Source organism: Leguminivora glycinivorella, chromosome 12 (assembly GCF_023078275.1).
Source record: "Leguminivora glycinivorella isolate SPB_JAAS2020 chromosome 12, LegGlyc_1.1, whole genome shotgun sequence".
Lineage (NCBI taxonomy): Eukaryota > Metazoa > Arthropoda > Insecta > Lepidoptera > Tortricidae > Leguminivora > Leguminivora glycinivorella.
The window spans coordinates 22,661,491-22,689,430 of NC_062982.1; the positions used below are offsets into that span (position 1 = coordinate 22,661,491).

A 27,940-nucleotide genomic window follows, 5' to 3' on the forward strand; every position below is an offset into this window, starting at 1 on the left:
TGACTTTTTACAAAGCTTTTATTTATATTTTGTACTCCCGAACTGTTATTCGTCATTTCAGCAATTCCCGTTAAGTTTGTACATTTGGATCACGTCTCCGATTTGGATACAAAATGGGTAGGCTGATAAAGTCCATGATGCTGAGCAAGATCCACTAGGTTTTCCAAAATGTCCTAGGTTGATTGCATGAAACTTTCCTTTTTTGTTACCGAAAATGTATAGAAATCTGGTGACAAAAAAGGAAAAATAGGTTTCATACAAACTACATAGGACATTTTGGGAAACCTAGTGAATCTTATCTGATCTTATCAAAATCGGAGACGTGATCCAAATGTACAAACTTAACGGGAATTGCTCATTTACAGGGTCGTGCATAGATCTTTAAAACCATACATAAAAGTATATTCCCCAAAGCCAGCGTCCGCCGGCTTTCCGCGCATGTGCGCGGTATCGAAAAAACTGAAAACGCAGTTTACGGTTTGGCTCTGTAACCATGGCAACGCATTGTTATAACGATATTGCGCGCGTGCGCGGGAAGGTTTTGGGCAGCTGAGCTGACAGTGCAAACCTTTGCGTCAAAATACAGGAAACAGTGTGAATTTCACGAAAGTTATTCAAGAAAACTAAGTGCATGGTCGTAGAAAATTTATTTTATTGTACTAAGTTGTCGGTTACTTTGTTCTCTCGTGGATTTTCTGTATGTTGTTATTACGAGTATTAAAATTACACCTTAAGGCATCAAGTTCTCTTCTGTTTTTGAAGAATCAAGTTAATAGCAAAATTAGTTAAATTACCAATTAGTGTGGTAAAAAAAATACACGTAAAAGTAAAAACGCATTTATTTTATAAGTATCACAGCGGCAGACTGTTGGTATCAAAGTAGGTAAATAATTAGTTCAACATGCGTGATACAATATTACGTACAAAAGGTCGTTATGCTTTAAATTACAAAGAGCAATGTCCGACATATAACATAAAGGTGTAATTTTAGATATATTTTGCAGAAGTAAGGATGTAAGATATAAGTGGACTTTTAAAATAGAAACACTACACTGAGAGAAAATACAACCAGTTTTCATGTTCGTTCAACAAGTTTTTTGGTTAAAATAGCGCCTACGTGCTCTTTGGTTCAAACAACAAGTTACTTGTCATTTGAATCGGCAATATATTTGAATCAACAAGTCGATTTTATAAAAACAACCAGACACATATTGTTTTAAACATACGTTTGGCTGATTCAAACGGATAAACCGCAACAAGTCGAACTTGAGATATGATGAAGTTGGAGGGTTGAATGGAGGTTAAGTAAAACTGGTCATTATAGATGATGTGTGTTGTATTGTCGATAATCAATACAGGAGAGAGAGCAAGTAAAACTAAACATACTTTATATAGTAAATTATTGCTTACATGCTATTTTATTCACATACGTGCGTCACATGTATGTTGCAGACAGTAACGTTAAGTTACTGTTAAAGTGTTAATTAGGGATATACTACAAACTTGTTAAATTCACAATGCAAATTTCTCTCACTGTAGGGTTTTCTTATTGCTCACGACGAAACAATCGAAAATACATACATACATATAATAACGTCGACCGTGTGGTGACGGGTTAATAATTTACCACCTCCTTTCTCCCTTGGGTGTCGTAGAAGTCGACTGTGGAATATGGGTTAAATTGTGGCGTCAAGATGAAGGGCTGGCAAGTTGCAATGTCACAATTTGATTTTCTTTCAACCCCTTAACTTCCAAGAGTGGCACTGAAAATTAAAGTTTCATGTGCTTTGCCTACCCCTTTTTGGGATACTAGCGTTATTGTATGATATATAAATAAAAAATAAAAATAAAATTTGTTTATTTCCAAGAAAATACAGTCATGTATACAATTAAGCTGACCTCCACACTAGGCAGATGCCTGTCCCGTGGAGGAGATGGTTCAGGCTTAGGTATCAATTAAAATATGTTATATGTCAACCCCTTAATTGCTAAGAGCGGCACTGAAGATGACTGACTGATGTTTTATTTAGGTACTCTGTCTATTTTGGGAATAAAAGCGTTTTGCCTTATATTTTATAATAGCGTTCATAAAACATACAGCGCCATCTATTGTATGGGGGGAGTTTCCAAATCATCATCTTCCTTGCATTGTCCCGGCTTGACACAGCTCATGGGAGCTTGGGATCCGCTTGACTACGTATTCTCCTAAGTCCTGGAAGCAATAGGCTATTAGTGCGTTTTCACACTATCCGATCCGATATCGGATGTCGGAAGTATTTCAAAGGCAAAAATCAAAGATGGCAACTTAAATGTATGGGATATCGGTCCTACATCCGATATCGGATCGGATAATGTGAAAATGCACTTAGACTCATATCGAATTTGGCACAAGAAATGATTGTTTTCTGTAATATTTCACATAAGAAACCAATGTTTGTAGATTTTGGGTATTAAAAGTGTATGACTACGTATTTTCGATTAAAAATGTGTGTATTTTTTTTTTAACTTTTAAACGCTGTCAGTCATGTAGTGAGTAGTCTTACAACCTTTAACTTAATTTCATGTCCAGTCAATCACTGACATAATGATTTTTATGCCTCATACTTAAATGTCAGAAAATTTTGAAAATTTTTTTTTGAAAATCGTCTGTGCATGACGAATTCGATTGACGTCATGCACAGACAATCTATAGATTAACATGGCTAATGTTGTTTTTGCCTGATTATGTGAAAGTATACTTTAAAAATGTTTTTTTGCGGTTTTCTAGTCATAATAAAATATGGTAATATTATTTTTTCGGTTAACTGGAGAGTAATAATAATATAATATAGACGTTAAAACCCTTGGCAAGTAGCCTATTGTTTTGTTTTTGAATTTGGAACCTTTTGTTACTCAATGTTCAACATTTTTGGAATATGTACAAAAGTTTGTACACGAGAACTGAGGAGCATGTACCTAAGCATAAGTTTTTACTAAGATGTCTACCATCAGATTGAGCGTTACCGCTAAACCACCACGTACAAGGGTACAACCGATATACACAATTATACATATTGAAAGTAGAAAATGCATGCAAATGTGCATATGCGCTACAATGAATGACACTACAGTGACCGCTTGATAGGCGGTACACATGTTTACCACCTTTAAAATAATATGTTTTGTTTTCCCAATTTTTTTCTCAAATATGCTATTATTAGATCATAAGAAGTCAGTAACATAATCAGCGTTATCTTATCAAATGGGTGGTTTCCTCTTATTGTAACACATTACACAGATGTAATACCTACTAGAAGCATATTTTGACTTAGGTAGGTACCTAATTGTAGAATAGAATAGAATATCTATTCGTGAAAACAGACAAAAAAATTACACATTAGGTATTATAAAAACAGTAATTAAAGAAGTAGGTACCACGAAATGGGACTAATCTCAGCATATTGCTGGTGACGTCCAGCCAGGGGCGGCTCATTCCGCGATTCTATTGCCGCGCTATAAGTACATGCCGGCGGCCGCGAGTTCGCGGCCCATTCAGTGGCGACGACCTTCGCGCGGCGCAATAGAATTCAATGTCGGCTGCTCGCGTGCGATCCGTTTGTTAATGTAGGTAAGAATTTAGAATGGCGGCGTTTTGTGAACATCAAGGGAATGAGCCTTCTGTACTTGTAGTATTATATATTCTGTGGTCCAGCGCTAATCTTCCAATGAGACCAGCAAGACATTTGGCACCCCGGGCCGGTTGCAATAAAGTACCTACTTAAAATAAGTAACACTAAAAACCTGCTTTGCTGCCCCAAAAGCAGATTCGCCCCTGCTTGTATAGCTCAGAGCCTGGCGAAAATAGAAATTAGAAAGTAATAGGGGCGCCACCGTCTATGTAAACCGCTTTGCATATGGCAACTATTATGATACTTCTGTATGAGAAAATTAAGTGTTGCTATGATAAAAAAACTGTTCCTCTTCTACTCTTTTTTGCCAAGCTATAGGGGACAGTTCTTGCAACGCCCCAAATTGTATATCTTTGTGTGGTGTGTTTTATCGTGAGAGTCACGCCGCCAAGACGAGGTGACGTTTGGTAGGTGTGTGCTACCGTCGGCAAACAAGGATATACAGCTTGATTTATTGTATGTATTTATCAGAAATACATATTTTGGATACAGCCTTCTGTCATAGGACCATTTTCATTAGAAAAAAACCAGCAAATTTCAAAAATGTAGGCATGAATTTTAATCGCCCCACAGAAAATAATTTGGTGCCTATTCTAAGTGGAACGCCCCAAGTTTTATACCTAAGTATGTTAATATAGGTTAACTGGAAGAATTTCTTACTTTGTACTTCCTTCATCTTTCTTTTTTGTATCAAATGTTTGTTTGTTTTTAACCCCCGACGCAAAAACGACGTCTGTATGTCTGTCTGTCTGTCTGTCTGTCTGTCTGTCTGTCTGTGGCATCGTAGCTCCCGAACGGATGAACCGATTTAAATTTAGTTTTTGTTGTCGGAAGCTGAGCTAGTCGGGAGTGTTCTTAGCCATGTTTCATGAAAATCGGTCTACTATGTCGCGGTCGGGGGTTTTTCCAAAATTTTAATTTTGTGGTTAGGTTATATTTTGTAGTGGTACAATAAAGTGTGGTGTGTTTCACCGTGAGAGTCACGAGGTGACGCTGGTAGGTGTGCTACCGTCGGCGAACAAGGATATACAGCTTGATTTATTGTCTGTAGAGGTATTTATTTTAAACACGACTATTTAGAGAGTTATTTGGTGAAACAAGTTCGTTTTTGGATATGCGCCATATCGTGATTTCGTTTTCTTTCAGCCCCTTAATTGCCAGGGGCGTATTTACCCTAGGGCCAACTGGGCAGTGGCCCGGGGGTAGCAGGCTCATTTTGGGGTATCTAAAGCAGATTTCAAGACTTTTAAGCGTTAGGTAGTCAAAGCAAAAGATATTTTTTCGTCACCTAATGGAGCGACAAAGTTAAGACGATGACGATACGGTAGGGGTCAATTCTCCATACAAACGCTCTCGACTATTTCCTCCCTGGTTTTTGAAGATAGAGCAATGATTTTTTCAACACAGATTGTTATTATTTTTATGTGTCGGACCGTTTTGATTTTTTTGATATTCTGCTTTTTAAAGATTCTAGAGCCAATCAAAAAATTCCATAAACTGCCTCTTTCATTGTGGCGCAAAAAAATATGATACTCAAGATTGGTAACAATAACAATTAACCAAAAAACTAAACGGTCCGACATAGATTATATCATTGTTATTCAGATTCTCAAATTTCGTTCTGATTGATTAAGTTTTGAAGGAGGAAAGAGTCGAGAGCGGAACCTCGATTTTAAAGATTTTTTTTGAAATATCTTTTGACTGAGTTGTTCTAAAGGACAATTATTTTTCGATAAATCTAGTTAATAACACTTGTATATTTAACTAAAATTCCCAAGTTGAAAGGGGGCTCCTTTCCATTTTAGCATTTTAGGCCCTGTCAATGTGCTCGGCTTACCCCTTTTGGGATAGCAGGCTTATGTGTATAAACCTTTTCCCATGAATATAACGAATGAACAAGCAACCGCCTGTACATAGTATGAAAACGTCTTATATGCCACGTCATTTGATAAATATAGAAGATAAGTTTTACTTAGGCTAATAAATCTAAAATAAAGTTGATTATATATATTTGTGATGTTTTATACCTAATGCAATTAACATAAGGAACCTTTTGCTATTCACGTTTAGATGCATGGCAAAATAAACAACAAAACAAGAACGAACATAACTTTATTTAGCCTTTACAAACAAGTAGGTACTTATAGCTTTACAAGGCAATAACATGTAGTACAACGAAGGCATCATAAATATCTGACATGAACTTATTTACTGATTTAAACTTTCACGATTTTTACACATATTTAAAATTGCAAACGGGACTTAAGTAGTCGCGTATTACCAAGTGCGGGTAACATAGTAAAAGATTAAGTCCTGTTTGCAATTTTAAATACGAAATGAGACGAAATTATTTGTAAAGCTGTCAAAAATCCCGTCGCCCCGTGTAGAGACGGGCATAAGTAGATTAAATATAAGATCATCCTAAGAACGCACAAACACTACCTACACCACACATAAATACTTAAGAGATTGTTAATAAGGCATTGATTAGATTTGTTTGGTTACGTATATTTTAAATTAAATTAATATTTAACAGCTTATCGTATATAGCGTTAACAGACTACCGCAAACCAGCAAGGCCAAGGCAAGGTCGACCAATAAGTGCAAGCAAGGGAAAAAGATTTTCTTTCTCGCTCTCATTTATTGGTGACGTTGGTGTGGTGCCACGGCTTTGTTAACCCTGCCACATTATAGATAATTTCTATAAGAGCGTATCACATCGGTGGCTATATCTGTTAGTGAAACTTACATTTTCAACACGTTCACTGCGTTGCGAGGGTTACTTAAGTAACTGGCAACGTGTGCAAGCACCATACTTAATTAATTTACACAAATGAATAAGTAAGTAAACTTTACTTTTACTAGTTCCTTTTAGCATTTTGTAAAATATTTTATAACTTATTGTATCATCTCGCTAGAAAAGTGTTAGTCTCAGCTTTCCGAGTCCGGTCTGGGCACATTCCTACAAACAAGTTTCTGTGTATGATGGGTGTTAAGCCATCCCCACTGTGTTTAGACTGCCAGAAGACTGATGACCTGTCTCACGTGTTGTTGGACTTGAGGAATAGAATTTTTGGTGGCTCGGGCTCCATGCATAATGGACAGATCAATTGCTGGTTGGCAGAGCCAATGTCAGACAAGGCAATCAGTGTATACCACTTTATAGATCTCTCCCATCTCTCCCTTCAGTAGGGAGATTTGTAAGCACCCATGAGGCTGACATGTTCACCCAGAGTGTCCAAAGCCTCGACAAAAATAAGATTTAAAAAAAAAATTGGTTGTCTGTAAAGTCGGTTTACGGACGGTAGTTTAACGTGATAACGTCAAACATTACAGTAGTATGGCTCCCCACAGACAGTCTTAAAAATTCATAATCTTAAAAAAAACTTGTATGCAATCTGACAGTTCAAACTGACACTGACAAGACACTGACAGATTTGAACTGTCAGATTGCATACAAGTTTTTTTTAAGATTATGAATTTTTAAGACTGTCTGTGGGAAGCCTATAGGCTCCCCACAGACAGTCTTAAAAATTCATAAGCCTATAGGCTCCCCACAGACAGTCTTAAAAATTCATAATCTTAAAAAAAACTTGTATGCAATCTGACAGTTCAGATCTGTCAGTGTCTTGTCAGTGTCAGTTTGAACTGTCAGATTGCATACAAGTTTTTTTTAAGATTATGAATTTTTAAGACTGTCTGTGGGAAGCCATAGACAGGGGCGGTCAGAGTATAGCAAAAGGGGCCCGATTCTGGGACTTTTTTCACGTTTTTTTATTTATTTATTTATTAAAAATACACAAAAGTTAACAGTATTTCACCAAAGCACTTATGTGGTAATATAATTATGTACATGTTAAATTGACATAAATAAAAGCAAACACACTTAAAAGTTAAACTATGGTTATTACATTAATCACCTAAGGAGTGTAGAGTCTATGAACCTTAAGAGTTTTCTGTAAAACACACCAACACTATCAGCAAAGATGTCAATATCGTCTGTCTCCAACATGATGCGGTTAAGAGCAGCTCGGGCTCGAGCGGTGCGCCGGCCGCCGCGAACAGGCGCCGCCGCCGCCGCGCCGGCACCGCGCCCGGTATGCCAACCACCACATTCGCTCTTGGCACTTGCAGCCCCATTCTCTCAAGCACGGATGCGTCATCTACTCTATGGTGAAACAGTTGGCGGTAATGCATAATATGCAGCAGTTTCCGTCTGGTTTCTAGAGTTTGAAGACCAACCATTCCTGTTACGAATAGAGATGGATACATATATGGGTAATATTCGTACAGTCGTTTGTAAATGTGCCTACAGAACTTCCTCTGCACTCTTTCTAGTGATTTGCCAATAACTTTTGGGAATACTGGTGTGAGTAGATAGATAAAAAACCTTTAACACAATTATCAGAAGTGAATACTTACAATCTTTCCTCAAAGCTCTTCGCTCCATCCATTTACCGCAATGATGGCAATGTTTGCCAAAGCAGACCAGATTTGGCTATGAAAAAACATACGTATAAATATTATAATCCTTAAAAAATATATGTTTTACTATAATAGAAAGTAATATTGCAAATACTTACAATTTTTGGCATTGTATGACCATTTCAATTTTCAAATAAAACCTTAGACCTATATATAGGGACCCGACATGTTGTTCTATGCCATAGATTTATATATATTAAGCTAGATTGAGTTGTTAAGCCAAAAACTTTTACTAGTCTGACAACCCATATAACCATAATCGGTCGCCGTTCCTACGCAAATCCTCCTATTTTGTGTACACACAGGTCTTCGGGTCTCAATGCTTAGTCGCAGTACGGTCGACGTTTAGTCGCGGCGACCCAAATGGGGACGATTGGTAACAGGCACAAATGGTCACAGAAGTGTGCACTACGCGTGCACACATTGTTACCGTTTGACGACTACTTTCCCAAAATCAAGCTAGGAACATACTACGCGGACGTCCGTCGTAAAACGACCGCGACCGCGACCTATCAGTGTGCACGGAACAAAACATCCAGAGAGCCAGATTTCGATCGGACGTCCGTGCGCTCAAGGCCACGTCCGCGTCCGTCGACCGATAGTTTGCACGGTTATGTGTATTTCCATTGTCCAGATTCCCGTCCGCGGTCGATTTACGACGGACGTCCGCGTAGTGTGTTCCTAGCTTCATTCGTTCATTTCATTCTTTTCAAATGGCGACTGTCAGAGACGTCAAAGTAAAAAAGAAATAAAATCATTTGACATTAAAATGTAATGGCGTAAGAATTTGTTAAAGATAAATATTGTTTGCATTTGCAATATAATGTGGGCTAATTACCATGGCCAATTAAATTGCTCGAGTGATTTCATAAAATAAGTCTAAATTTATCAACGCGCCATCAATTTACCTCAGTTTAACCAGTAATAATATTATTGACTACTCGGTGTTTGCGTGTTATGTATATTGATTGGTGAAGTTTTAGTGCTCCGGTGCATATACTATACTGAAATAATAAAAATAATGCCTAGAAAACCAATAAAGTTGTTAAAATATGGATTAAGACGGTAATATTCCATGTAAAAAACAGTCGCCAAACGGTCACCAAACGGTCGACAAACGGTCGCAAAATGGTCGCAGAGTACACGCGTGACCGAAAGCAGTGAATATTTATTATATTTTCAAAATGGCTTCTTGTATTAATTTTTTCCAGGTATCCTCAAACTTTATAAACAATTAAATATGCCGTCGTACTCAGTTGCCCTCACTAAAGAAGATTAAAAAAAATTGTAACGTGCGTACCGAGCTGCTGGGTTGTAAAGGATCGGGGATCATATTATTATGGTCTTCTAATATTGAGCAACTAGTATTTTGCGGCATTTCACAATTGACACTTGTTGAAGTAGTCGTCATTAATATTACTATCAACATTAATTTCAGCGATCTGTACTTCTTTTGTCAAGATTTTTGTATAGATAAGTGTCTACAAATTTGTAATGTTAAAGAGACATAAATAAAACGTAGTAGAGTAAATAATGTGTTTTTTTTGTAACCCAAACAAAATACTTGTAGATACGAGTGCGGAAAAGAGGAAAATCGATACGAGTAGCGATAAATTAATACACGAACGAAGGGAGTGTTTTAAATCGACACGAGTTGTGAATGTCCTTTTCGCACGTGTATCGTACGACGATTTTCAGTACCTAAATCTAAGCTAAGAGTTTCGACATGACAAGAAATGAATCATTGCTTGATTTGCTCGCACTACTGCGTTAAAAAAAGCAGCATCTGTACTGAAAAAAACTATCATTGCGCAACAGAAATTATATTAATATCACAGTAAATACTCTATTTCATTTGATTCCTACTTTTATTGTGTAAATCAACACTACACTTCATTTTTATCAATAAGAATTAAAAATTATATATTTAATACATTAAGTAACTATAAAGTGCTTATCTATTTGTATTATCATTCTGCACTTTTCTTAACTTTCCCACATTTCTATAAAATGTCGAAGAGTGCTTAAATGGTCGTCGTCGTTTATTATTATTTAATTCGCTCATATTTAAATGATTCAAAGCAACCAGTCCACAACTTCACAAGACAGTTTGAGAAACCTTCGTATTTCAGATTGTCATTTGCGGATACAGTGGTTTAGGAGCAGTTCGGTAATCAGACCTACACATGTGTGTACAAATTCTGTCAATGTCACTGTCAGAAACCGTTCTGACAGTGACAATGACAGCCACAAATTCGTCCACATGTTGTTACCGTTATGTGTGCAAACGTCGACTAATAAAGTGTCGTCAAAAGTCATTCTGACAGTGACATTGACAGCCACAAATTCGTACACATTTTGTTACCGTAACGAGTGCACACGACGACTACATTTTGTTATTGTATCAATACGGTCGCATTGTTTGCACGACGTTACCACGCGTTATGTCACATTTGACAGTTAGTTACTGATTTGAAGATTTTGCGACTGAAATGGTTGTATGGGAAGAACGCCTTTCTGCACCGGTGATAAAGTTCAATTTAGTATGGCAAAAAAGTGTGAGCTCAGTCCCTATTGTACCATGTTTAGCGGCCCAAATGTCATTGTCAGTGAGTTCCAAAGACAGGGGACAGCGGAATCACATTTTTTGCCATACTAAATTGAACCTTATTACTGAGACAAAAAGGTGACCGTTTTCGCTATTCTGAACTATCGAAAACGGTCCACATGAGAGGGCATTGTTTGGGCTGGTGTCCCTCTCGCACGTGTGGCCAGTGTTAATGAGCCATAATAGTAGTATTTATATATATATTATTTTAGTGTTATATTCAAACTAGGGTTTCGATATATTTCAAAGAATTGGAAAATAATTACAATGTAATTATTTTGATGCCAATAAATCAAAGATTTGTATAATTAAAAACGACGTTCACTGAATAATGTTGACATTGTCAGTAAGTGCGAGAGGGACACCAGCCCAAACAATGACCTCTCATGTGGACACACTTTTTGACCTAACTACACAATCTAGTTTAATAATTCTAAATCTATGATGAGTTCAGACGGGATATGTTCTGTAAAAAGTCGTATAAATTAAAATAATTAATTTTGTAAAGCTGAGTTTAGACATGCAAGTTATTGCTGCAAGTTTTGAGACAGAAGTATATGCTAGAAAGAGATGCAGATATTTGCCACTCACTGCGTCTCAAAACTTGCAGCAATAACTTGCTGGTCTAAACTCAGCTTAACGAGAACAACACACGGGCGCGCCATCTGTCCCAGCTGTGGTGCTTTACTCAGGCCACACGCTATAACCATACCGAGCGCATCGATCAGCCGCTTAGTTCCAACGCGCGCCAATAGATGGCGCTAAAGCTATATTGCGAAACGGGACAATGACGTCATCTTTTTCGTGCATGCTGCCCGTAGTAACGAGTTATTAGACGTTATCACGTCAAAAACTTATTGCGACGCTTACGTGAAACGGAACACATATTAAGTGTCAAACGTCAAATTCAAACTATCGACGAAAACGGTTACTTTGTTGTCAATGAGTGTTTGAAAAAGTGGCGTACTGAGATATCGTTTACAATATTATTATATAGTGCAGACAGAATGTTTTAAAAATACTTGTGGCTAATGGTTTTAAAGGTATTTGTTAGTGGTGCAGTGAAATAATTCGTTTCCTTCGAAGTAAGTACCAACCCTCTTGTTGTGTTTACTACGCGTTGGTTCTCGGATTTGCTGGACATTTGATGAAACTATTTAGTATAATGGCCTTATTTGAGATAACCCAAATTTATTACAAGCGTGCCTGTAGCACAAACTACAAAAAAACATGAGAATAAACTATTCAAACAACAAATGTATCTGAGTAATTATGACCTTTGTTTATTATTTTAAAATGAATGTTACTCGTAATTGCCTTACACTCCGTGGTCTTAATCTCGTGTGGCACTATTTTCACGGTTCGGGTATTTCTACAGATAAGGGCATTTCTTTTGTATGTTGTATCCTTACTGACAATACAGCCTATAATTATGTAAGCAGAAAATCAACTCCATTTTAGACCAACTACTAAAGTCCTAATTCTAAGCCTTTGTGATAAGTCCTACATTGTTTGTCCTGGATGTGTATTTTTGCCTGAAACCTGGACTTTATTTTGTATTTTTTTTTATTATAAATGGGCTTACTTTTGGCCAGAAACTAGCCAAAGGCAAAGACATGGCCTATGATAGAGTGAGCTCACCCAAAGGATGCCTATTCACCCTATCTATTGTTATTCTGTACCTAGTCAAATTCTATCTGGTTCTGTATGATGTTGGCATGAACACAATTTGTATTGCTGGAAATAAACTCATACATACAAGTTTCGATTTCCATGTGTGTGCATTACGTCATTTCTTCACAGTACTAACTGATTTAGATTTATATTTCTTTATTAGTAAATTTATAACAAAAATTAAATTACAATGTGTAATACAATTCATAATATGACTCTTAAATTAGAACTTAGATGAAATGTAAGTATTTTTAGTTTCTGTGTAGGACAAAACTTCTGCATAGAAACTAGAAATACACACAAAGACATATGCTATACAGTGCAATCTTCTGGCACTGTTGCTGACATTAGTGGAAAATTCGGATTACTGAAAAAAACAGCCATGCTCTGTATATTTTAATATTATTTTATGTATGTTATAATAAAAAGACTGTGCTAAAATTTAAAAAACATTCAACCATTATCTGGTTTTTAGCCACTTATAAAGTGAAGTCAGACTGATAATTTACGCATAGATGGTTAACTTGCACTTGAAATTATCACTTGCATCCCTATTTTAGTGCTGGATTACTGGATGTTTCATACCTACCACCGAAGTGCCTGATTATCGAGATTCTACTGTACATAGAAATCAAAGATTTTGCACATTTTATTAATTTTATCTGGCCCTCCACCTTCCTTGAAAATAGTGTGTGATAATATTATATGGCCAGAATTGTAGTAAAAAATGTATTTTAAGTGAATAAGAGAATAATAGAAGTAAATTTTAAATAATAATAGAATTAAATCTGGCCCTCTTTAAAGTCCTTCAAGTTTGCCCACCACCCACCACTACTCTAAAACAATCAAAATAATTTCTGCCAGCCTCTTGTTAAAACAGCACCTGAGTTTTTATTAAGGTACAGCGGGGCAAATCTCGACTGGAGGGGGGGGGGGGCAAATGTAACTGTCCATTTTTTCCATGTTTACAATGTTTGCATTAGTAAATAGAGTGTCCACCGGTTATATTATGGTAGGCGTATATGTTGGTAGCTCCTCTTCGAAGGGTATGACTGATCCATCTCCATTTCCTCTGAGCAACTTCCTCTGCGATCGGAGGTTGTCGGCACATACTCCACAAATCCTCATTTCTTATGGTCTTCGGCCAGAAGATACGGAGGATCGACCGGAGGGACTTATTGAAAAATATCTGCAGTTTGTGTGTTAGCCCCTTTGTTGTATCATAGTGTAATAATGGAAAAAATGGATTTGTGGCCCCTCAGTCGAGATTTGCCCCACTGTACCTTACTGTCTTTACATTTTAGCACTGGGGTGAATCAACATTTTCTTGCCTGTTATTGCCATGGTTACGGTCCCCTGAGTCATGCTGGTTTTATGCAAAATTATGCTACTTAAACTATGCATTGCATTTTTCTGGTATTAATAAGTCCTTTCCTACCTACCTATATTTATAGTTTTTAAGCATTATTTAAGAGAATTGTGATTGTTTTAATTTTAGATATTTTTCTATGAAATAAATTTTATCTTATCTTTCCTTAATTTGCCACCTACAAACATGGACTACATGCATGCTTGCATAATTTTGCATAAAACCAGCGTGACTCAGGGGACCGTAACCACGGCAATAACAGGCAAGGAAAAGTTGATTCACCCACTGACTTTACAAATTATATTTCAGGCACCACAAAATGTCCAAGTCACACTCAAAAATCTCTCCGGCTCGGTCCCAGGGCTTCATCACACCCCAACAACGAACCAGACGCACCCTGAGCTCTGCCTCGCCAGCTCAGTCCGAGGGCCGTCTCTCAACCGTGGTGGAGAAGTTTGTAAAGAGCGACAGGTTGGTGTTGTCACCGATGAAGAGGAGATCTGTGCTGCCGGATGACACCGATATTGAGGCACCGAGGCGTAAGTATACTTAATTTCATCATAGGATTTATTCAAATACACCGTGTTTTTATTGTTTTCCGTTAAATTCTACACGCAGTTAGGTTCATCACCAGGAACCAGCCTGTATATCACTTCGTTTAATTCGAAAAAAAAAATTTTTTTTCCTTTCCATACATAATAAATGAATTAATTAGTGTGAGAGGACCATAAAATTAAAGCCAGTGTCAAGTGTCTGACGGCAAATGTCAAAACAAATAACATAAGGAAGTGGTAAAGGATGCCACACACGTAATTACGCGTAGGACGCTAGTTTCTTAGAGAAATTAATTGTATTTGACCTAAAGAATCTTTCCTTAAAGTTAACAGAATTCAATAAAAACAGGGTGTATATTTGTGATTTAGTTACTAGCGCTCAACGCTAAAGAGAAGTGAAGGTGCAAAGAAAGAAATAAAAAATCGTTAATAACAAAATTGGCCAGTCGATGTGAACATTCATATACAGATGTAGTTCGAAAAGTTTTCCTTCGTATTATTTCGGAAACGTACGAACGTGTCATGCTATTTCAATCAGTCTCAGTACAAGATGTACTACATTGACTGAACAAATACGAATGTACCAGGAAAATACGAAGGAAACCCTTTTCCACAGATGTCATATATACCATAGATCAAGCAAACGTATCTACTTAGCGTGTCAAATGAACTCAGTGAAATCCACTGAGTTGTCCGTCTTTACTCGCAGCTTGCAGCTTTCGGGCGTCAATTTTTGTAAGTTGAAGTCAACCAAAACATAAAAAATGCCTCGTTACGTGATATTCAATTGCAACAACACAAAAATTATGAACAATCAAGAGCCTGAGACATATTTAAAATTACAGGCAAGAATCAACTTCAGTACAAAATTTGACACGCTCGGCCCCTATACAAATATATGAATTTGTTTCTTCTATCTAAATTAAGTTCTGTGCCCTTTTCTCATCTACCTAACTAACCTAAATATTTTTTGCTACATTTTCAAAAACTGTTTTTGACTGTGAAACTGCATTCTCCGTACATTGTACACCCACGCCGACGTTCGCGAGACGCGTAGTGTGGGGGGGACCCTAACAGATGTATGAATTACATACATAAACTTACGCCTGTATTCCCAAAACGGGTAGGCAGGGCAGAAGACATTGCTCAAGTTTCAGTGGCACTACAAAAGAGTATGAAATTATATTTTTGTCACACTTGTATAATAAATGTTCAATTGCACACGGGGGGACCGGGAGTCATAGATTTTTTTGTTGCCAGTGTCACGAAAAAGTTTGTTCGTAACTCGTGGCGTAAGAATATTGCAAATTTGAGTCTTTAAATTTATCTGGGAAGCCGTCGCGATTTAACTTACTCTTTGCAAAAAAATTAACTTGCAACACGTTGCACAATGTACAGTCAACCAATTGGAACCCTAGGCCACTCTACAACCATGTCAAATTAACAAGCAGTAAGAGATTTCTTACAATCTGATTTATAATGTCAATATGACATAGTTCTACAGTGGCCTAGGGTTCCAATTGGTTGACTGTACTATTGTGACATATAAATAAATAAATATTATAGGACAGTCTTACACAGATCGACTGAGTCCCGCGGTAAGCTCAAGAAGACTTGTGTTGCAGATACTCAGACAACGATATATATAATATACAAATACTTATACACATAGAAAACATCCATGACTCAGGAACAAATATCTGTGGTCATCACACAAATAATTGCCCTTACCGGGATTCGAACCCGGGACCGCGGCGTAGCAGGCAGGGTCACTACGCGCTAGGCCAGACCGGTCGTCGATATGAATGACAGGTCAATAAATTAAGAATATAAATGATTTTCAGGTGCAAGTTGGTGGAAGAAGCTGGAGGGAAGCTCCAGGGATGTCCTCGAAGCCCTGGACACCAACAAGATGCCTGACAACTTGCTCGAGGAATATGAGTTTGAAGTTGAAAAGTAAGCTACTGTGTAAATATAAATCAAAAATTGGAGTAATAAATAGCTGATTAGTTATAAAAAGGGCTGGTGGCCTAGCGGTAAGAGCGTGCGACTTTCAAACGCGGGTTCAAATCTCGGCAGTTTTTCAGAACATCAAAACAATGCAAAATGTCATTATATTTTGCTAAATATAGCTTACTAATACAAATATTTAGGTACTAATATACTTACTACTACCAGGGGCGGCTTACTACGCGATTCTATCGCCGCGCTACAAGTACATGCTGGCGGCCGCGACTTCGCGGCCTAATCAGGGGTGACGCGCGTTCTCACGGAACGCACGTTAGCACTTTCTATTGTTACTTTATGCCGCGAGTTTTTTAAGGTTCATATACGATGTCCGCGTGTAGAATGGCTAATGCTTAGTTAAATTGAGATCATGAATGAAATAAATACCATAGGACATTCTTACACAGATCTACATTCATTAAGCCCCACGAAAAAGTTGAATAAGGCTTGTGATGTTGGAACTTAAACGTAAATATATACATACATACATACATACAATCACGCCTGTGTCCCATGAAGGGGTAGGCAGAGCACATCAAACTACTCAGGTTTCAGTGCCACTCTTGGCAAATAAGGGGTTGAAAGAAAACGAAACTGTGACATTGCAGTGACAGGTTGCCAGCCTGTCGCCTACGCCACAATTTAACCTATGGGTTAAATTAGGGTTATGGGTTATTAGGCGACTGTGGGATATGTCCCACAGTCGCCTTCTACGACACCCACGGGAAGAAAGGGGGTGGTGAAGTTCTTAACCCGTCACCACACGGGCAACGTAAATATATAAATACTGTATATACAGGATATATAAATTTGTATATATATATATATATATATATATATATATGTCGGATCGTGGGCGTATCATACCAGAACCGTTGTCAGGACCTGCCGTAGTTGTTTATGAAGGCTTTTCAATGAAATACCATGTCCATATTACAGAATTTACTTCACAAAATCGATTACACATTAAATCACGTTATAGATTACATCCCGCCTATTATTTCGAGCAAACTGCCGGATTAGACCGAAGAATCTCCAACAACGCCAGCACTCCTTCAACCGTTTTCCCTGCAGCTCGATTGGCAGCCTCCAATCATCTATTCATCATCTGTTTTTCCATTCTGTTCTTTTAGACAATAGCGTTCTCTCTGGCGTTTTGGCAGAACTCAGTCGAATACCAACCAGGTTGTACAAAGTTGTAAAACCCTTGTTTGCTTTATTTGTCAAATATAGCGTCATAAAACGTATCTTAAACCACATTTTGGTCATTCTCCGACATATATAGAAAGTATCCAAGATTTGAATATAATATTATAACATTTTATCTGAGAATTAATTCGTTATAATCCATAGGCAACCCTATAACCGGTCGCCGCGCACGTGCGGCTCGTTTCTTTGTAAGAATTTTGTAGGCATTTAAAAAGGCGGCATTTCGTGAACATCAAAGCAGTGGGCCTTCTGTACTTGTACTATTATATATTCTGTGCTACTGCTGCTGAATATTTACTTTACTTAATTATTGAGTGATTAAGACGGAAAAGTTTCCATTACAGAAAAGGTTTTATCTCATTCATTGAAAAGAACACTTAGAAGCCAAAGGATTAGGAAGAAAGTGTCCAGGCAAAGGAAAAGAGCTTAATAGAGAGCAATTTTACGTCCTGAATTTAGTTGCACTGTTATAGATTATTTCTAGGCCACCTGCTAGACGGCCTGTTACTATTGAATATTTTTTACTGTTTCAGAGACAACAAACAGAGTCAATCAGACCAACAGAGTCAAAGCAGCGACAACGAATCAGTCGCCAGCATCGTTGTACCGCAGAGAAGACTATTCGACCAAAAGAAACAAACTCAAGCTAAATTCGGCGACATTATGGGATCACGCAAATCCCTAGGAAGAACTAACATCGAAGACCAATCTATAGAGGTCGCTCCTAAAAACCTCTTCAATAAAGGACCTAGAAACCGACCAGTTTTTCCTGCTGCTTTACTCAACTCTACTAATAAAACCATAAATAAAACTGTTGAACCAGAAATAAACAAGCAGACTCGTCCAAATCTCTTCGGTCAAGCTGGAACTAAAAGAAAAAACATGTTCACTGATTTTGTTCTGTCTGACGATAGTGAAGGAGACTCAGAAGTACAACATAAAGTGTTTGGTTTCAAAAAAAATAACAAGAGAATGAGTTTGGGTACTCGCAGTCGGCGAATGCCGTCTCTAACGCCAAGCATGACCACTGAAATTGATATTGATGATTGGAATCTTTTACCATCTTCTACTATGATTGGGGCGCAAGAAGCTTCACAAATTAGCGATAAAGATATAGAAATGCAAGACGAAAATCAAGATAATACGCTTACAGACGACATACCTTTAAATCACACCAATAATACGAGCGTGATACAAGATGAAGAAAATGATAAAACACTTACAAATGAAAACATAGATGTCAACAAAACTCAAGATGGAAATGTAAAGGATGTGTCTAAAAGAGTGAACAAAACACGTGAGAAAAGCAAACTTAATTCAAGTGCCAAAGATAAATCTTTGCAAAATAAGTCTACTAAGCCAAGTGCCAATAGTACTAATACTAAAAATATGGAAACAGAAGAAGTGATTGTTGAGCAACAACAAAATAACACCGTCGCTGATAAAAATACTCGATTAGCTGACAATGAACAATCGTTAGAAGACAAAATGGCTGAAATACATGGAGAAAGTGTTGAAATTGAAAAGAGTCGACTAAACACAGTATCAAACAAAACAGGAGAAAACATAGGTGTCGACAAGAGTCAAGATGTAGTACCAAAAGATGTTTCTAAGAAAGTAAACCAAACATACAATAAAAGTAAAAGTAAATTGAATACAAGTGTCCAAGATAAATCTTTACAAAACAAATCTACTACCCAAGCTACCAATGATGCTGAAAATATGGAAGAAGTGGTTGCTAAGCAACAACAAAATAATGCTGCCGCTGATAGAAATGCTCTTTTAGCTGAAAATGAACGATCATTACATGGTGAAATGGCTGAACTACACGGAGAAAGTGTTGAAATAGAAAAAAGTCGACCAAATGAACAGGATCATAAGAATGGTTCTGAGGCAGCTCACAAAACAAATCATGTTGAAGATATGGGCGTTATGTCTGGAAAAAATAAAAGTAAAGACGAAATAGATGCCGACATAGAAGAACCAGAAATTAACAATAGCAAAAAAGAAATAGATCCAACTCTTGAAGAAGAAAATCAAGTTCAGTCAGAAGCATGTAAAACAAATGAAGATAAGGACAAGAGTAAAGAAGAAGAGGAAAAGGAAGAAAGCGAACAAGAACACAGTGAAGAAGAGCAAGAACAAAGTGAAGTAGAACTAGAAAAGAATGAAGTAGAACAAGAACACAGTGAAGAAGAACAAGAACAAAGTGAAGTAGAAGCAGACCAAAGCGAAGTAGAACCAGAACAGAGTGAAGAAGAACAGGAACAGAGCGAAGAAGAACAAGAACCAAGTGAGGTAGCTCAAGAAGAAAGTGAAGAGGAACAGCAAGAAAGCGAAGAAGAGCAGGAACCAAGTTTAGATGATCAGGAGAATGAGAATCAAACCGACGAAGCCATCAGAGATCAAGATGAGGAAATGCCTCCAGCAGACCAAGATGAGGAGATGGAAGAAATGGTGTGGAATGATAACGATGAGGATAAGCTTAGTGATGTTGCGGAAAAGGAACTTGCTACTAAATCAGAACAAATTAGCAAGAACCTCAGCAAACTGAAGCATATAGACAAAAGTAAAAATATTACAAATAAGAGTCACAAAATCGTAGACGAGTCTGCAGATAACGATAAAATTGAGGATGAGAACGACGTAGTAGAAGGAACGCCAAACAATTCAACACACGACACGACAGGTCGAAATAGGAAAAAAGACGTTTCTAAAATCAAATCACCAGAAGCAGTATTACAAAATATAACTACAGATAACGAATCGTTCAGGCCTATAGGTCGCAGTACCACTTTCAGAAAATCTAAAAGTGTATACGGAACTATGAATATGGGGCACAGTTTAGCACCAGACCAAGAAAGTACTTTAGGCAATGAAGGCTCGAGAAATTCAAGCACAGAGGGCTCAGAATGGGATTCACATCGCACCACTAGAAAAACTATACGTCAGACTTTAGGAAAGGAATATACTACACGCAAATCCTTGCGTGCTTTAGTAATGGAGCAGTCTGCTAAACGTCAGACTGAACTTTACAATAGAACTGCATCAAAGTTTGATAAAACTAAAAACAAAACGGTTACAGAAGACGGAAACGATAAAAATGCGTCGAAGATGAACAAAACAGTCGTCGAAGACGGTAATAACAAAAACGCATCTACAATTAACAAAACACAAAATAAGACAGTCATTGACGACGCTAATAACGATAACGCATCTAACAAAACCAAAAACAAAACAGTTTCAGAAGACATCGACCATCAACATATCCGTTTTCGCAGATCAAATCGTGTTTCAAGCAATCAGTCTCCTAATTTGAAATCCCCTGTGCATGACACCTCGATTCATCATGTGCCCGACCCACTTATTTCAGAACATCAAGTATCTTACCATAAATCTCGGGCTCTTATATCTGAGATTATCTCTAACCCTGATCAATCAGTAAGCACACCAGATAATAATGACTCCGGGCCAGAGATATCAATGAATGCATCTTATGGGCAAGGGATGTCTGCATCTGGCCATGAAATGCAAGAAACTGCAGATAAAATTATTAACAAAGATAATTCACGCCGCAGCACTTCGATACACTCAAAATCTTTACAGCACAGTGAAGAGGTTTTAGACTATGAAGCGTCAGAACAAGTAATATCTGGTCTTGAAGGTCAGGACGATTCAGAACATGAATCTATGAATGAAAAGGAATCGGAACCGGAAAATGAAGAAATTGAACAGTCCAAACAGGAAGCAGAATCTGAAGTAGAACATGAAGATTCTCAACAGGAAATAGAAGCGGATTCTGAACACGAAACTCAAGAAGAGATTGAAGAATCCCAACAAGAAATCGTATCGGATCAAGAGGAAATCGAAGACGAACATGAAGAGTCTCAACAAGAAATAGAATCAGAACAAGATATGGTAGATGAACAAGACGAATCTCAACAAGAGATAGATGAACAAGATCAATCTCAACAAGAAATAGAATCAGATCAGGAGGAATCTCAACAAGAGATAGAATCTGAGCATGAACAGGAATCCGAAAATGATGTATCTCAAGAACAGGAAAGTGATCATGATATTAGAAACTACGAAACAGACCAAGATGATGACTTTATATCAGCACTGAATTCTAAATTCCAAACACCGGAAAAACGTGGAGCGTCAAGAGTAGTTTTCGACAGTAATATGATGTCAGTTGATGAGATTGATTTTGAAGGCGTGTCTAGACAAACTAATGATGTTACTGAGAATACTGAGTCTGAAAGAGAATCGGAATTAAGACATAGTGGGTCGTTCCGAAGGGCTTCGGAACCGAGGGTACAGGATGTATCGGTTGGGACGAAGAAATCTATGCTGATGATGCAACTGCAGAAAATCACGCAAGAGAATGAGGAACGGAGGATGAAAATTGTAAGTAGTTATTAATTATATAACACTAGTTTAGACTTATATTGACCGGGAAATAGACCGTGATTACCTTTTTAGGGTTCCGTAGCCAAAATGGCAAAAACGGAACCCTTATAGTTTCGTCATGTCCGTCTGTCCGTCTGTCCGTCTGTCCGTCTGTCCGTCTGTCACAGCCGATTTACTCGGAAACTATAAGTACTACAGTGATGAAATTTGATGGGAATATGTGTTGTATGAACCGCTACAAAATTATGACACTAAATAGTAAAAAAAAAAATTGGGGGTGGGGCCCCCCATACATGTAACTGAGGGATGAAAATTTTTTTTTCGATGTACATACCCGTGTGGGGTATCAATGGAAAGGTCTTTTAAAATGATATAAAGTTTTCTAAAAAACATTTTTCTTAAAGTGAACGGTTTTTGAGATATCAGCTCTCAAAGTCGTAAAAAGTATGTCCCCCCCTCTATTTTTATAACTACGGGGTATAAAATTCTAAAAAAAATAGAGGTGATGCATGCTAATTAACTCTTTCAACGATTTTTGGTTTGATCAAAGTATCTCTTATAGTTTTTGAGATAGGTTGATTTAACTGTAATTTTGGTTAAATATTTGCTGCTACGGAACCCTTTGTGCGCGAGCCCGACTCGCACTTGGCCGGTTTTTTTGATTTTTATCGAGCTCCCGATATTTCGATGCAGTTGCATGCATCAGTTTTCCGTGATCATGATCTGCGTCGAAATATCGGGAGCTCGACAAATCAAAAAGGTAATCACAGTCAATATAAGTCTAATGAAAACAACGGTGAATCATTCAAAACACTCAACACTTTAATATGTTTCAACTAACATTTCAATTCTTACCATGCTATTTTTTAGTGCCTAGTACCAAATACTATATAAACTCTAGAGTTAATACGTGCAGCTTCTGACGTTTCCCATACAATTGAGCGGCAACAATTTTACTAGCGCCATCTAGCGGTTCGAGTTGATCAAAGTAGTTGTTCAGACTTTTATTTGAGTAAATTAAAATAGAAAATGCTATTACTTGATCTACTTTAACATTTTTAGACGGAATAAAACAAAAAAATAAGAATTTGTATTTTTTTTTAATTTTATGCTGTATGAAACTAAACTATTTTGATCAACTCATGCCGCAAGGAGCGCTAGTGTGCATGTTGCCAACTTTGGCACCGAGCTGCACGTATTAACTCGTAGAGTTTACATAGTATTTGCTAGTACTATCTCAAGTTTGGAATATAAATAGACAGATACAGACACTTTATTGATAAAAGGCAGTCTTGTTACAGATCAATCATAAATGTTTTCTATGTATATAAGTACTAGCTTTTGCCCGCGGCTTCGCTCGCGTTAAAAAGAAACAAAAAATAGCCTATGTCACTCTCCATCCCTTCAACTATCTCCACCTAAAAAATCACGTCGATTCGTCGCTCCGTTTTGCCGTGAAAGACGGACAAACAAACAGACACACACACTTTCTCATTTATAATATTAGTATGGATTTGTATATTATATATATCGTTGTCTGAGTACCTGCAACACAAGCCTTCTTGAGCTTACCGTGGGACTCAGTCAATCTGTGTAAGAAGGTCCTTTAATATTTATTTATTTACTCCTAGGTAAACAGGCAGCATTTGTGTCTAGATTACGACTGCGTGAGTAAGCCAAATACTACTTTTTGCTAACCTTAACTCTATTTTCCAGAGAGAAAGCGTCCAAAAATCGCTAAAACCTACACGCTACAATTTCAACGCAACGTCTCCCGTCCAGCGCAAATATTCCATCCGTCGCATGACTGAGCCTAAGAAACCTAGACCAAAGGCTAAACCTACAGGGGTACCTACAGACACCTTGCCTAAAGCGTTTTACGAAGACCTTATGTATAAGCCCCCAAAGAGATTTCAACCAGCCACCGCCCCATGGATAACTAAAAGGCTGTACAAATTTTTGGAAACCAAATTGGAACCCAAGTAAGTTATATACTTTTTACATATGCAATTTTAGTCCTGTATGCCCAAACGGGTTTAAACCTACACGGGTACCTACAGTCGCTTTGCCTAAGGCCCTCGTTGAGGTCCTTATGTATAAGCCGCCTAAGAGATTTCAACACGCCACCGCTCCGTGGATTAATAGTTTTTAGAGACCAAATTGGAACTCAAGTAAGTGTCTATAAGTTTGTCATTCATTAAAACATTTTTGATTTCATTGCTTTAAATACTCGTCGTCTAGTTTAATTTACATCCAAAAAGTGGCGTAACTTAAAATGTATCATAATACATAATACATTCAGTTCAGTTCAGTTTCTTTATTGGTAAAAATTAAACATTTTACAGGTCATATCAGGTTATCACAGAAATAGGAAGTTAAAAGGTACACAATAAAATAATAAATTACTTACATTATTAATTAAATTCATTATAAAGAATACTTAGGTCTACATTTACTTTGTTGAGATAATAATAATGATTGTGCAGCTATAATTATATTATTACATTATTTAGAAATAGTTACATTCATACATCATTTCATAAAGTCCTCGACAGTATAACATGCTTGACTTAGGAGCAAAAGTTTAAGTTTCTTAACAAACAGCGAATCGTTTCTTATAGCTTTAATGTCATGAGGAATTTTATTGTATATTTTGGGCCCGATTACACTGAGCGACTTTCGAACCTTCGCGAGTCTATGGGTAGGAGCAACTAACACGGGCAACCTTCGGCTGTTTTCTGAGCGAGTACAGGTCTTTGTGTATGTTACAAGGTTGGTTACATTACGATACAAATGCGAAAAAAAATAAGCTAAAAACGAATGGCGATAAACACTTTCGAAACCGGGCTCTACGCGGCGCTACGACATTTTCGCTACATACGGGGAAACCCATGTAATCGGCTACGCTTCTACGAGCGGTGTGCCCGACAGTCGGGTTCTTGGTAGCGAAAGTGTTAAAACACGATCGAATGGAGTGTTTAAATCGACTCGAGTTAAGAATTTCCTTTTTGCACGTATATCGTCCGATAACATAAGTAACATAACACGTGGATTCAGCAGTAGGTATTAAATCCCAAATTTTCAATAGGCTAGTTTCCTGCTAGTCAAATCAGCTTCTTTTTAAGAACTGTCAAAACGTTAAGCTAATATGGAATTACTATGAAATACTGAGGAGTGACGTCACGGTCAATTCATTTACTTGATATCTTTCTCTTTGACTTTTTAAATATAAATTATGTTAAAACATAACTGCTGTCTATGTTTTTCTTCTAATTATGTGGTGCTTTATTTCGTGCACTGCATAAAATATTTTATTTTAAGTATAGGAAACTAGCCTATTATGTGTTAACGTGATCTGATCTGGTTCCGGCGGAATATCAGTGCTGCTGCCTCAGGGCGTAGCGTAATACTGAGCCGGAACCCTTTTGTCTTGTTGCGACGCGCACAGTATTATAATAAACTATTGTAAAAATCTGTGCAATTTTCTGTTTTCCAATTTGCTTATTATGTATTTTAATTCTTTTTTTAATCCCCGACGCATAAACGACGGGGTGTTATAAGTTTGACGTGTCTGTCTGTCCGTCTATCTGTCTATGTGTGTGTCTGTCTGTGGCATCGTAGCTCCCGAACGGATGAACCGATTTAGATTTAGTTTTTTTTTTGTCTGAAAGCTGAGTTAGTCGGGAGTGTTCTTAGCCATGTTTCATGAAAATCGGTCTACAATGTCGCAGTCGGGGGTTTTTTTTTTTTCAAAATTTTAATTTTGTGGTTAGGTTATGTAACTTATTTCTTTTGTGTATTCTGTGTGTATTGTGACAAGCAAATATAAGGATATCTATCTATCTCTTCCAGATACGACTACCGCGCCCGAATTCGCGCCGAAGAGCTCGTCCAGACGATCTTCAGCTTCGCTAAACTAGTGCGGCGCCACGACGCCGCGCCCGCGCAGGCTGTGGAGGAGCTCAAGAAGGAGATGGCCCGGCTGCGAGTGGTCACCACTCACTATGAATTCTATGACTTCTTCCATGAGTTCATGCCACGGGAGATTAGGATTAAGGTAAGGCATACCCCTCATTTATACAACCTGTTTTTATTTAATTCCGTTAACTTTAAGGGAAGATTCTTTAGTTTAAATACAATCAATTTCTCTAAGAAACTAGCCTCTTAACTCTTACGGTTATCGAATTATTAAAAAAAAATTACTGAACACGTGTGTGGCATCCCTTAACACTTCCTAATGTTATTTGTTTTGACATGTGCCATCAAACACTTGACAATGACTTTAATGTTATGATTAAGGTCCTCTCACACTAATTAATTCATTTATTATGTATGGAAACGAAAAAAAACATTTTTTTTCTCGCAATTAACAAAAAACGATATACAGGGTGGATCCTGGTGATGAACTGATCCGCCTCCGATCTGAATGCCATCTTCCCCCTTTTCTGGTCCCGTCCCCTCCTTTAACTAAAACAGGTCAAATCGTAACCTGGAGACCACGAGGAACACATCCATACCTGTTTTAGGTATTTAGAAGTCTTCTAGTCTTAGAGATGTCTACGAAAGTCGTGAAGGAGACGACTTTTGGTTAATTGGCTCTAAGAGTTTTGAATAATTCACGGTTATTTTCATTAGACTTATATTGACCGGGATATAGACCGTGATTACCTTTTTGATTTTTGTCGAGCTCCCGATATTTCGACGCAGTTGCATGCATCATGATCACGGAAAACTGACGAAGGCGGGTGGATGTTAAAGTTGCATAGACAGCGCGCGATCTACCCTCCTTCGCGCGCGTCGGCTGCGTTCACTTTCAGCGTTACCACTGGTCGCATTCACACTCGATGGTCTGTCCAAACACACTACACTCACAGTGTCACTACGTTTGTTCAATTCTGACTTCACCGGTTTTTTTCACAAACAAATCACTGGATTCCATACATTAGATAGTTTGAAGCCATAATTAAAATGGCTCTAGTCTAAACTAGTTCGGCGGGGCGTGCTATGAAGCGTCGACTCAGCACACTTGTATGAGCTTCAATTATTTGATATGCACGCCGCACGCCCCGCCCTGCTGCTTGCGCAATATGAGCGTGCAGCAGGGCCTTAATGCGTTTTCACATTATCCGATCCGATATCGGATGTCGGACCGATATCTCATATATTTAAGCCGCCATCTTTGATTTTTTCGCTTATCATGAATAATGGCACAACTCAAAATGAAATGGTACTGCGCTTTATATTCTAACTCTTACCAGTAAGATTAAAATTCGAATGGCATTTCATTTTGTTTTACACCACTATTCATGATAAGCGACGATTTGGTCTAAGCGCGACAGCGGTGAGCGGCGGCCATACATTGGAGCGAGACAGCGATGGGACTTTTCATTCGCACATATGGCTGCCGCTCACCACTGTCGCGCTTAGACCAATGTCGTGGCTGAACCGTTACACTTACAATTCTTACAAAGCGTAAGCGATTGTGCCGTTCGCCCGATTCGCTATACTTGCCACAATACTGAGTGGCGACTGATGTTATACTACTATCCTAACGCATAGAGTCTCCATTGACAGAAAAGAGATAGCAATATGATTCAAGTATTATTTTCTTTACAGGTAAATCCGGACGTGGTGAACAGAATCCCGATGCCTCGGAACGGAATATTTTCGGAAATACTCCCGCCCCGCTCTGTGGTCGAGTGAATTGTGTTTAAATATTATTATTATCATGTATGAAAGTTATTTGTTTATTAAGTATTATAAGTTTTACATGAAACACTCTAGTTTTACTTTTTTGAACAACCACTGGCTTAATTTTCAATAAATGAAAACATCGTGACGAAACCTGCATAGTTATAATGAAATCCCTAATCCGCATTGGGTTAACTTGGAGACTATCTTCTTCTTGGAGTCTATAGCCCTAGCCCAATAGTGCCCAGCTATGGGCAGTAAT

General features: G+C 37.8%; 1 protein-coding gene across 1 annotated transcript; it reads left to right on the top strand.

Annotated features, from left to right (window-relative positions):
- Window positions 1–11,713: 11,713 nt before the first annotated feature.
- On the top strand, window positions 11,714–27,763 carry LOC125232084 (probable WRKY transcription factor protein 1). Its single transcript, XM_048137700.1, has 7 exons — window positions 11,714–11,846; window positions 14,114–14,343; window positions 16,203–16,314; window positions 18,108–21,984; window positions 23,704–23,969; window positions 25,840–26,044; window positions 27,604–27,763. Exons 2-7 carry the CDS (start codon window positions 14,124–14,126, stop codon window positions 27,688–27,690), a joined length of 4,767 nt encoding a protein of 1,588 aa, XP_047993657.1. The 5' UTR covers window positions 11,714–11,846; window positions 14,114–14,123; the 3' UTR covers window positions 27,691–27,763.
- Window positions 27,764–27,940: the final 177 nt, after the last annotated feature.

What these genes read in the sequence shown, in the direction of transcription:
- LOC125232084 (XM_048137700.1), top strand. Translation starts at nt 14,124, where the DNA reads ATGTCCAAGTCACACTCAAAAATCTCTCCGGCTCGGTCCCAGGGCTTC. An exon ending in AGGAACGGAGGATGAAAATT is followed by an intron (nt 21,985 to 23,703) that starts GTAAGTAGTTAT and finishes TCTATTTTCCAG; the next exon opens with AGAGAAAGCGTCCAAAAATC. An exon ending in GAAACCAAATTGGAACCCAA is followed by an intron (nt 23,970 to 25,839) that starts GTAAGTTATATA and finishes TATCTCTTCCAG; the next exon opens with ATACGACTACCGCGCCCGAA.